Consider the following 13,210-nt stretch of genomic DNA (forward strand, 5'->3'; position numbering starts at 1 on the left):
GTAGATACATTAGATAGATAACTAGGTAGGGAGAATGATAACATATTCTATATAGATAGATACACAGACCAGACTGTATACAGATACATGGATATATAGATAGGCTAGATACATAGATAGATAGATAGATAGATAGATAGATAGATAGATAGATAGATAGATAAATAGATGATAGATAAAAAGATAGATAGATAGATAGATAATAGAGAGATAGATAAATAGATAGATAGATAAATGATAGAGAGATAGATAGATAGATAATAGATAGATAGATAGATAATAGAGAGATAGATAGATAAATAGATAGATAGATAGATAGATAGATAGATTGACATCTATATAGACGATAGATACGAAATAATGGATAAAAATAATGGCCAAAAATTAGATGCAGACATATACAGCGACTGAAGCAATATGTATAAATATTAGGTAGACGAAATATAGATATATTAGTCTATCAATCCATTTATCTATCGATCAATCATATACATATATGACAAATATAGAACCAATGGATAAATATATACTGAGAAAAATATTAATAATGTCTCCTTTTTCTTTGTAGGACTTTTTGGCGTAACGTGAAGGATCAAATTTTTCTCTGCTAGTGAGATACTTCTATCTCAGTCCATGTAATATAACATATATACCTTAGTGAATATCACTTATCTTTTATGCCCTATTTATATATATTTTCTCCTATACGGGCGCATGTGGTTTTACCTATAAAAATAGTATAAGTAGTGGTGAATCTATCTATCTATCTATATCTATCTATCTATCTATCTATCTATCTATCTATATCCTATCTATCTATCTATCTATCTATCAATCATTTATCTATTCATCTATCGCCACGATACATCTTCTCCTTCTATCTATCCATTCGGCTATATATGTGTGTGAGTATATATATATATATATATATATATATATATATATATATATAGTATTTTTTTTTATTTCACAGACGACTATAATGCCATACATATATATATATATATATATATATATATATATATATATATATATATATATATATATATATATATACACACACACACACACACACACTCACAGTAATATCTACTTAATAAAATATGAACAAATGAATTTTCTGTTCCATCTCTCGTTTGTCTCTACGCAGAATATTCTTCACTGAGCAGATCCATCGAAATTGCACATCAGTAAGAGGTGACTTAGGAATTCTGCTGGTATTTCTTCAGAGAAAACATAATAAACAGAGTTTCCTCAGCCTGCGGCTTATATCTAGCCATAAATACCTTAGTACAAAAGTCTTATCCTCCAGCACATAATGCTTCCAGGACATCTTCTACTATCTTACTATCTATATACTATCTATATACTATCTATCCTGCAGTCAGTCATGAGCTTATACCCTTTATCTGTATTAATATAGCAACGATCATGGCATCCTATCTATACATTTACACACAAACTATAGGGATATTTGTTCTATGTATCTGTTCTTATCATATAATGAATGATTCTAGCCTATTCCCTATGTCTGTAGGTATATTTGTAATATAATATTCTCCTGTCCCATCTATGGGCTATTATTTCATGTTTCACCCTGTATCCCTGAACTAGGTATCGAAATCCTTATTACTTAAACCATATTTCAACAGAACTGTTGCTCTGGAGAAGAATCTAGAATCCTTATGTGACTTGGGTTCTAATTTATAGACAATGCTGCAACACTTTAGCCATTTACAGTGCAGCAGTCGCCCTCTTGTGGACATTTCAGATATAGCACACAATGCGGCATTTTGATTTCTGGGGCATTAACTATAAGAAAAATAGTCTTATAGAATTGTAAATAAAGACTAATAGACACAATTGTTATTTTCTTCCATATCCTATATATAAATATACGATAAAGATGTTCTATTCATCATCTAGTAGGCTTATCATTAAATATAATGATTGTTTCATTAGTCTACCCATCGATAATCCCTTGATGTATATTTAATTTTTGTCAATAAATAAACATTATGTATATTAATATTATTTTTATTATTTTTTATTATTTAGATATTTTTTTATTCATTTTTTATTTCATGATCAGTAGGACATGGAATAGGACATGGAATAATCTAAATATTTGTTGGAATTTAATAATAAATCTAATTTTAGTTCAGGAACATTGTATCTTAAGGAATGGTTGTGAAGAAAGGAAAAAGAAAGAATGGAAAAGAATGAATGAAAGAAAGGATGGAAGGAAGGAAGAAAGGGAAGGGAGAATGTTGTTTAAGTAATTTACTCCTATAATAAAATATCTAGATATTTCAATGCTCACTACTGGGTGGCAGCTTGGAAAAATAATAAGAGAGCTTTAGGGTATTTCATTATTTGGTAGGGTGAAAGGTGATGACCTTGACATTTTGGAAGTTCAAAGGCAACTGCTTTGGTTTCTTTTTTTCCCCCAAATTGAAGGAATTTTTTTCCCTTAACAATCTATTTTTCTCTGTGTCTTTGTTCTCAGAGGTTTTTTTTGTGGGTCTGTTCCTCAGTCCTTGTCTGCCTGAGCTCTGTGCCAGGACCATAACGCCCACTGAGTGCCATTGAAGAAAACAGCCCCTTCCTCACTTCTTCCTTTATTGCCCTTTGCGGAAATCGCTTTTAGCCCACCAGAAGGTGTCTAATATAAGCCAATTCTAGGGCTTGGATCCCCTTACTTTTATTGTGTTGTCTAGACAGTTCAAGGTTTTGTAAACAGCCCTGTAGGTCACGCCATATAAACCCTAATGGAATAAGCCCCAACCAAATTCTTCCCATTTCAAAATAAACAAATTGCCCAGAGCTTTGACTTTTGATCCTAAAAAAAAAAAAAAACACCAAATGTCCCAATTCTGTCTCAGCTTGAGCAGAATCGATGAGGAATTGGCTCAGATTTGTAAAATAAAAATTCTCTAAAAATAAAGGAGGCTATAAGTCATAGAAAACGTATTCAGGTTGGTTAAAAAATAACATTGAAAATTTAATAAATATGTACAGATGGGGTTATATATAATGCAATAAATGACTGACATATAGATAGAGTTAAAGACCTCTGAGACATTGGAACTCATGCAAGGTAACACCGATTTACCATAAAACAATTTTCACAAGAGAACATCATTGTCGTGCACATGTAAGACATACATATATATGGGAAGATATATATGTATGAGTGATAAAGCTGCATTCGTTAAAGTGTCACTGGAGCTCAGACCCCTACTTGTTTGCAGTCAGTCTATATACTGTATAGTCAGTGTTATAGATTCAGGGAAGGGGAGAAAAGAAGAAAAAAAACACACCATTGGCTGCATTGTGTAAGTGACGTTTTGTAGACCCTTTCCTTACCAAGAAGGCATCCTCCAGAGGTTTGGAAATCCTCTCAAGATATCATGGTCCAAGTACAATGATAAGAAGGATCCCCCAAGTATCTTGTATATTAGTATAAAGTGTGCAGTCTCCTCTCAAAAAAGTGGGTTCCCAGTGAAATATTGCAGTCGATCCCTATTGAGTTTCTTTTCTTTCATCCTTCGGTTCTGGAACCAGATCTTGACTTGGCGGTCAGTAAGATTCAGCATCCTGGACAGCTGTAACCTCTTCTCCTTATTGATGTAGACATTGAAGAAAAATTCCCGCTCTAGTTCCCGGATCTGGTACTTGCTGTAGGGACATCTCTTTTTCCTAAGTCGCTGGGAAGCTGCTGAATAAAAGTGGAAAATATAACTAATATGTCTATCTATCTATCTATCTATCTATCTATCTATCTATCTATCTATCTATCTATCTATCTATTATCTATTTATCTATCTATCTATTATCTATTTATCTATTATCTATCTATTTATCTATTATCTATCTATCTATCTGTCTGTCTATCTTTCTACCTATCTATCTCTCCATATAAATAAATAAATAAATAAATAAATATATATATATATATATATATATATATATATATTTAATAAATATATATATATATGTCTATGGATTGAGATATATATACATGAAATATTGTTTATAAATATATATTTATATACACATGCATGCATATATGTATACATACATACATACACGACATATATACACACACACATATATATTCTAACTATATACTGTACATATACACAAGCCCCAGCATATAAACATAAACACACACAGACAGACACATAGTAATATACATATAGACATATAGTAATATATATATTATATAATATATATTATATATAGTCTAACTATATACACATATATAGTAATATATATGATATATTATATATAGTCTAACTATACACATACACACATATATTATATACAGCATAACTATATACACACACACATACATATATATATATATATATTATATAGTCTATTTACATATATATATATATATATATATATATATATATATATATATATATATATAATGTAGTCTAACTATTGCCATATAGACACATGTCCAAGCCTATAAACATAAACACTCAGGACCTATAGATATTATCAGAGCTATTGCAGACTACAGTAGTCCCCAGTAATGTATTTTATGGCACTGACAAGTAATGGTGGTGGGAGGGTGATCAACAAAACAAAACATGATAACATAATAGAAAATGCTGAACAATAGACCATCCTCATCTTAAATTAGTTCCCTGTCGTAAACACACTCTTTACAGCGGTAAAGGGAACCTTATAGGATATATAAAACCCTTGAATGCTTATAAAATAGCACATAAAAAGGAGGCTGACAAAGTGCTGGCCTTGTGCTCTTGCCCCCAGTTGATGCCTACCTGAAGTGTTGCTCTTGTCTGCTGCAGCCTCCCCCCCAGGAGAAGGGGCATCGGGGCTATTCTGACTTGTCACTTTCTTGTCCTGTGCAGAGGTCACTTTGCTATTTGGGTTGGAGGGTTTGAGCTCAGACTTTGCAGGCTGTTCTTCCATGTCCAGCTGGTAGGCTGAGGCTTGGCTGGTATCATAGAACTGGTCAAACCCCTGTGGTAAGATGCCATTCCTCCCCACTGAGCTGTAGAAGTTGGAGGTGGCACTGGAGGGGCCATGGTGGTTGCACACCGAGTCCGATTTGAATAGCATGTCCGATCTCCTGTTGGCAGGCTGGATGAGGTCCCTGTGCATGACATCCTCACTGGGGTAGTATGAAGGGTAGCTGCCCCTGTACTGCCACTTGCTGCCATACTCCCTGAATGCCACTTCCCTCACAGGTTGCACATGATGAGTTAAATTGGAGGAATAGGAGAAAGTCATAGGGCAGGAGGAGGACTGGGACAGGAACGAGGACTTGCTGGAGAAATCCGATGGAGACACATAGTAAGCAGCAGCAGCGGCAGCGGCACAGCCAGGCAGATACATGTTGGGTGTTGCACTGTTGTTGCAATTCTCAAACTCAGTCATCTCTTCTCCCCTTTTGCGATTGAAAGCAACAAGGAGATTTCACTGCATTGAACAAGATCCATGTATTGCTCAAGAGGGGCTTGGACAGCATCAACTAAAGAAAAAAGCCTGAACGTGCTGCTGACGTGCAATTCATCTTGATTGATTCTAGTGGTAATTGCGTCACGTGATCCCCCATGTACAATGTCCTGATATCTATAAGAAGCCTGCAGAATGCAACATCCTCCACACTACACAAAGGTGCAACCCTCTGCTCATACACCAATAGTCCTCTATGTCTATACAGCCTTATACAGGGAGCACATTGTGCCCTAAGACTATTTAAAGGGGTCTAGGGGGAGAAACTTACTGCTATTCAGCCAAAAATGTCTCCTATCTAGAGAAGACTCGGTGCATGATACTTTAGATATCCATACTCTAGATTATGGAGGATATTTTACACAATATTCTCATTTTATACCAACGAAAGACAAATATTATAAACAGTATATTACCATTTTCGGGCAAATAGATAGATGTATACTTAATATAAGGAACTAGATACATGGATATTAAACAACATACAGAACTAGGTATAGGTAGATTTCACAAAAAAAAAGAACTAGAGACATGTATGTGTCACATAATAGAACTAGATACATGTATATTTAAGAACCTGAAGAACTATATATATATATATATGTATATTTATCCTAAAGAACTAAAGGTATGTATATTCAACAACATAGAGAACTATGTACATTTAATATTATAGAACTATATACATGTATATTTAACATAAAGAACTATGTACATGTATATGTTATATAATATAATTAGATACATATATATCCAACAACATGAAGAACTATATACATTTATATTTATCATAAAGAACTAGATACATGTATATGTAACAACATAAAGAACTATTATGTATATTTAACCTATATAGATAAATACAGGTATATTAAACACTTAAGCGTATATAGATGCAAGAGAGTGGTATATAATCTGATCACATCTGTATATAAGATCGGCACTGCGCCTGGGTATAATGCACACATGTATATAGGTATATATAAAGGTATGTATGTGTGTATATATGGGTGCCTATAGTTTTATGATGATACATGTCTACACACATTACACTTGCTGCAGAGCCCTATATTAAACAAAAGCATCTAGAATATTTCATCCAGCTTTTTTTCATATTTTTATGAACAAACCCCAGAATGTATTCCTGGTATGTGTGTAGGGTAGGATACAAGTATACACATGTTTAACTCCTCACAGCCCTGACATAGGCGACTGCGCAAAGCATTATATACGAATCTGATAGAATCATAAAAATATCAACATACACCAGCAACAATGTATGAGAGTGTATGGTACACATAGCCACACAGGATACACAAGTAACAATGTATAAGAGTGTATTATACACATGGCCACACAGGATACAATCGTAGTTTGTCATAGGCAAGATGCAAAGGATATTTGGGTAATACATACCTAAAATAAGATATTGCACCATATAACCCATACTTACTACTACATATAAGTGCACACATAGGCACACACACACACACACACACACACACACACACATATATGTATATCACAGTCACCATAAAAAAATTATATATATATATATATATATATATATATATATATATATATATATATGAAATAATCGTCCATCCATAGTTATTGACGAATAGACAAGTCTGGCCCTCACAACAGAAACCAACAGCTCTGCAGTCTATATATGTGTGATAGTAAATACAAATATCACACAGGAACATTTCTGTACAGACTACTCTTGTAAGCAGCTCAATACCATAAATCCTACATGCAAACAAGGTGATATTTAGTATGAGCAACATGGTACATGTGACCACAAATCATGGTTATCAGGTTCAGCCACAAAAAAAATGAATACATTTTATATAGGTAGATATATAGATAATAGATTGATAGATATATACACAGATGATCGATCGATAGATAGATAGATAGATAGATAGATAGATAGATAGATAGGAGATGGATAAATAGATCATATATAGATAGACAGAAGGTATAATCAGCACAGATACAACAAACATGTATCAGGAAAACACTGTATTATATACGCAGATAGGTGTGTAGTTCGATATTACACAAATACAATACAAACATTTGGTATGTCGATAGATACCTGAACAGATAGATGGGTAGACATCCACTAGGGGAATAGATCGATTTTGTATACATAGATATTGCATAGACATAAGATTATCTACACCAATATTGTATAGAGCAATATAGATTTTGTGCCCATGTGTAGCAGGTTTGATTAATAGCTAGAAGGAGATAGATGGATGGATAGATAGATAGATAGATAGATAGATAGATAGATAGATAGATAGATAGATAGATAGAACATGGATAGATAGATAGATAGATAGATAGATAGATAGATCGCTATATTCCACATAAGGGTAGTGTGGACTAAAGTTTGCGCCATAAGATTTTATTTAATGAGGCAGACATAGGTACAAAATAAATTATATATATATATATATATATATATATATATATATATATATATATATACATATATATATATATACACAGATACGTGAAATAAAAAATCTACCATGAAACAACATATTTAGGATATTTTGCAACAACTTCGAATTGTTTCCGCAACATATCGACCTAAGCTTAGCCTAATCATACAGAATTGTATACATATAATATATATTCAAGTTTGTACGTGTAAGTATGATATAAAGAGCCTGGGTAGACAGAATCCTGTACTCTGCCATTACAAGCTGTATAGTGAATTTCCAGTGATCACCACAATACACTAGTGAATCCTAGTGATCAGACCTATACAACTGAAAGTGTACACATGATATGTATTCTCCAGTGTGGCTGTGTAATAACTATATGTATACACACAGCTACAGTACACATATCCCCTCTCCCCATGACAAGCCAAGTGTGACACACAGAACATACATAGCAGATATATATAGAGAGTACAGGAGTGAGCACATTACCTTTAGATGTGTCCATGTAACCTCTGTAGACATTCTCACAGTCAGCAGGTATGTAGTTCTCAGTGACATTTCCTGGGGTCTAGTATTATTACCATCTATGTATATGTGTGTGTATATATGTGTGAATAGGGGTAAAGCAGATAGGGAGCTTTTAGTTTGTGCCACCCAAGATAAGACACTAACTTGACCTTAACTTTGTTATGGCGCCCCCAGTATCTGCAGAACGTGAACAGACGCTGTCTGGCTGCTCTCGTAAAAACTGACTGGAGAAGAGATTGTGACTCATTTCATTTATTGCACCAACAGTTCTGCAAGAAAAGCTTCCCCCTTCCTGCTCACAATGTCAGGCTTCTGCTTGTTTAGCTGCCACTGCCACCATGTCCTCTACCACTAAAACATATGTGGAGAGAAGCAGCAGATGTAAGAGATTACTGTATACAGGCTAGACATGGCGGACACTGCTGTATACAGGCTAGACTACAGACATGGCGGACTATATACAGGCTAGACTAGAGAGATGGAGGACCCTGCTACTACTGGACACCTCAGACTACCAAGGGATTATTGTATTATCTACTCCCACTACTTACTACTTATCTAAAGTGTAACCACAATGATCTATCTATCTATCTATCTATCTATCTATCTATCTATCTATCTATCTACTACCACTTATTTATAATACTATCTATCTTTCTATATAGCTGTCTATATACTATTTATATATGATATTATCTATCTATCTATCTATCTATCTATCTATCTATCTATCATCTACCACTTATATATAATAATTGTCCATATGCTATTTATCTATGCTACTATCTATCTATCTATCTATCTATCTATCTATCTATCTATCTACTACTTATATATAATACTATTTATCCCTCTAATTATATACATATTTTTTATTATTATTATTATTTAGCCTCTATTTATCTTATTATTTGTTTTATAAAATATTAGCCATCTAGGAATATTATTAATCTTAAATATACAGATATTATATACTTCGCTGTAGTAGACACAGAGTGTAATGATCCGAAGTATTCGCCATGTACTAAATGTGTTATTATTTGTATTATTAATATTTATTCATAATTATATATAACTGCATCATACCATATATGTATATCATTATACATGTATGTGTGTGTGTGTGTGTGTGTATATATATATATATATATATATATATATATATATATATATATATATATATGTAACTCTGCGCACGAAAAGCTATCATCATCCTGTAAAAATACATGTCTATTTTGTTAAAGAAAAAAATCTTTGTAACAATACAAAACGTGTGTCTATCTATCTATCTATCTATCTATCTATCTATCTATCTATCTATCTATCTGGTGTGTGAAAGCATATAATATATACTATGTGTATAAATAAATGTATATAGATATAATTTATGAATACTGTGTGTGGAGAGATAGATAGATAGATAGATAGATAGATAGATAGATAGATAGATAGATAGATAGATAGATAGAATTTATGAAGCAACAGGGCGGTTGAGACAAAACAGACAAGAGACACATGGGAGACAACACTTGGTATATTATGGCTGAGGACTCACATGGTAAAGTCATTTAACTGTTTACCAAGTGCAACGGCAAAGGGAAAGTCAATGGGACACAACTACCGCTGTGTGTGTACTAGTGACAGCAGGGCAGCCAGCCAGATGTAATTACAAGTGGAGGGAAGCGATGTAGGTATGGCGGCTATATGACCACAGAATCCTGACACATACTACACATATGTACATACCCATATATATACATGGATATTGCATAATAATGTGGAGTGATATATAATTATTCCATTATTATGAATGTACTAGACTAGAGACTGTACACTATATATTCGTAATTATCTTTTTTTATAAAACCCACAATCTAGATCATCTGATTATTTCATGTAGGTTTTTAGATTTACACATCTCATACTAATTTCCAAGCAATCTAAAGAACAACATTGAGTGCGCTGAACTTACTGACATAGTATTCATTTACTGTGTATTTGTATTAAAAGAAGGGCTTCGGTCTATCTGTCCATCTATTTATCTGTCTATCCATGTCTCTCTGTCAATATATATATATATATATATATATATATATATATATATATATATATATATCAATCTGTCTATCTATCTATCTATCTATCTATCTATCTCTCTATGTAGGCGCTGTGTATATACAGTTTATACTATATCGTACTACATTTCTATATGTGTATATGATACAAGGCTTTTCTGGTACAATGGATGTGCCTTCTATGTGTGTATCTAAGCACCGCATGAATCGATTTTATTGTCACAACTATATGGATCTATTTATTTGTTGTTAAAACATTTTACACAGTGAAGTGCAACTTCATCTATCTATCTATCTATCTATCTATCTATCTATCTATTATCTATCTATCTATCTATCTATCTATCCATCCATCCATCTATCTCTCTATTATCTGTTTTTCTATTACTTATCTATCCATCTATCATAATATCTATCTATCTATCTATCTATCTATCTATCTATCTATTTAATATCTATCTGTATAATAGCTATCTATCTTAATATTTACTTACATATCTAACATCTATCTAATATCTATCTATCTATCTATCTATCTATCTATCTATCTATCTATCTAACGTCTATCTATCTATCTATCTATCTATCTATCTATCTATCTATCTAATATCTATCTAACATCTATCTATCTATCTATCTATCTAACGTCTATCTATCTATCTATCTATCTATCTATCTATCTATCTATCTATCTATCTATCTATCTAACATCTATCTATAGTAATATCTATCTTTCTATCTATAGTAACTTATATCTCTGTATATATCTACATTGTACATATATCAACAAAAAAATACCTTGACTAAATGGCTATTTAAAGTGTTGGTGTATTTAATAATATTCTGAGACGGAGAATATATGATATTAATGTATGGTTAAAACTCATACAAGTACATTCACACATGCCCACGTTTTGCATTTACCATCCAACAAAAAAATGATACATAGAATGATAGCTAGCTAGATAATAGACAGATAGATTGATATATAGATAGATAGATAGATAGATAGATAGATAGATGATAGATAGATAGATAGAATAAATCGATAGATAGATAGATAGATAGATAGATAGATAGATAGATACATAATAGATAGATAGATAGATAGATAGATAGATAGATAGATGGATGGATGGATGGATGGATGGATGGATGGATGGATGGATGGATAGATAGATAGATAGATAGATAGATAGATAGATAGATAGATAGATAGATAGATAGGTAGATAGTAAATAACAAATGCTGATCTCAGTTTCCCAGATGTTTTAGCTTCTTTTATCATCTGGTACATGAGATATAGATACCCTGATGTATTTCTACTTTCCCCAGTAATATACTTTGTCTAATCCTTCCTCTCCTTTCTCTTCTTTTTTCCTTCCCTTCTTTCTTTTCTCTCCTATTGTCTCTCTATATTTCTTAAGGAGGTTGGGAGTGTAGTGGGGGCAGGGAGCTTCAGACTGAAGGGACATAAAACCAGACAAAGACTAAACAATGAAAATATTAAGAATAGAGAGAGCTCCGGGTGTGTATATATGTATATTGTGTGTGTATATATGTGTGTGTGGCTGGGGATGTATGTGATACATACAGCCACATGTGTAGATAATACAATATGACACTTGTATGATGGAGAAGTCACATTTGTTTCCCATCTTGCAGCCTGTCCTTATATAAAGGCCAATGGCAGGGTCCTGTAATGGCTGTTGTCCAGTCACGTTCAAGTGGACTGCATTCCTGGCGTTCTCCTTTAGACGCACTGCATTCAGTGCAAACAAAGCCCTAGACCCAGGCAGGCAGTGCATTCAATGCGTTTTCCAGGATTCTCTGACTTAGGTTTTGTCTATCGTTTGTCTTTGTTTGTGGTCACTTATATTGATCTCCCCATATAAAACCCAAAGCTCAGCATTCAGTTCACTCAACAGGAAAATTAAAAAGTTGTTTCTCTTTGCCCATAGTTTATAAGGACAACCGCATGATATCTCCAGACAGCTGCGGTATCTTCCACAATGTCCTAATTCTCTTCTCTCCAGCTATGATCCAATGTCTGCAGAACGAATGGGCCCTCTGGATAGAGACTCCGGCTATCTGCTGTACTAAGCAGATGTCCTAGCATCAGAAACATACCAAGAGAATGACATGTAGGAAACTTAGCACGTGTGAACACTGCCCAGCTGGTCATGGTATGAGCTATAGGGGCGACAGAAGAGGACACAAGAGTATCTCCAACATATCTGAGCCCTTACAGTAATAATCAGGAAATAAGGCAAGATGATCCTCCTAATAGGAAGGTTTATGGGACAAAGACCGCCCTCCTGGAGCCCAGCATAGGATCCAATGTGACATGGCCGCCTCCACATTCTGTAATGTACTCTCTATAAAGATATGTATATATGAGCCGGATATAGATAGGACATGATATATAGATATGATGGATATATAGGAAAGTGGATGTATATATGTAGTCTATGGGATATAAGGATCCTTCATACTGATGTCAGAATTCTGGTCTGTTCTGTTACACTGTTTATATCTATATCTATATATCCCTATCTATCTATCTATCTATCTATCTATCTATCTATCTATCTATCTATCTATCTATCCTGGTGTGATCTATCTATCTATTATGTATCTATC

The 13,210-nt window shown here is 33.4% G+C and overlaps 1 protein-coding gene across 1 annotated transcript; it reads right to left on the reverse strand.

Moving 5' to 3' along the window:
* Positions 1 to 3,485: 3,485 nt before the first annotated feature.
* On the reverse strand, positions 3,486 to 5,421 carry HOXD11 (homeobox D11). Its single transcript, XM_075285272.1, has 2 exons — positions 4,803 to 5,421; positions 3,486 to 3,721 (listed from the first exon to the last, which is right to left on the reverse strand). The coding sequence occupies exons 1-2, from the start codon at positions 5,419 to 5,421 to the stop codon at positions 3,486 to 3,488; spliced, it is 855 nt and encodes a 284-aa protein (XP_075141373.1).
* Positions 5,422 to 13,210: the final 7,789 nt, after the last annotated feature.

Source organism: Leptodactylus fuscus, chromosome 8, assembly GCF_031893055.1.
Source record: "Leptodactylus fuscus isolate aLepFus1 chromosome 8, aLepFus1.hap2, whole genome shotgun sequence".
Lineage (NCBI taxonomy): Eukaryota > Metazoa > Chordata > Amphibia > Anura > Leptodactylidae > Leptodactylus > Leptodactylus fuscus.

Coding starts and splice junctions, on each gene's coding strand:
- HOXD11 (XM_075285272.1), bottom strand. CDS start 5,421: ATGACTGAGTTTGAGAATTGCAACAACAGTGCAACACCCAACATGTAT. Junction 3,722..4,802: donor AGACAAGAGCAACACTTCAG/GTAGGCATCAAC, acceptor ACTTTTATTCAG/CAGCTTCCCAGCGACTTAGG.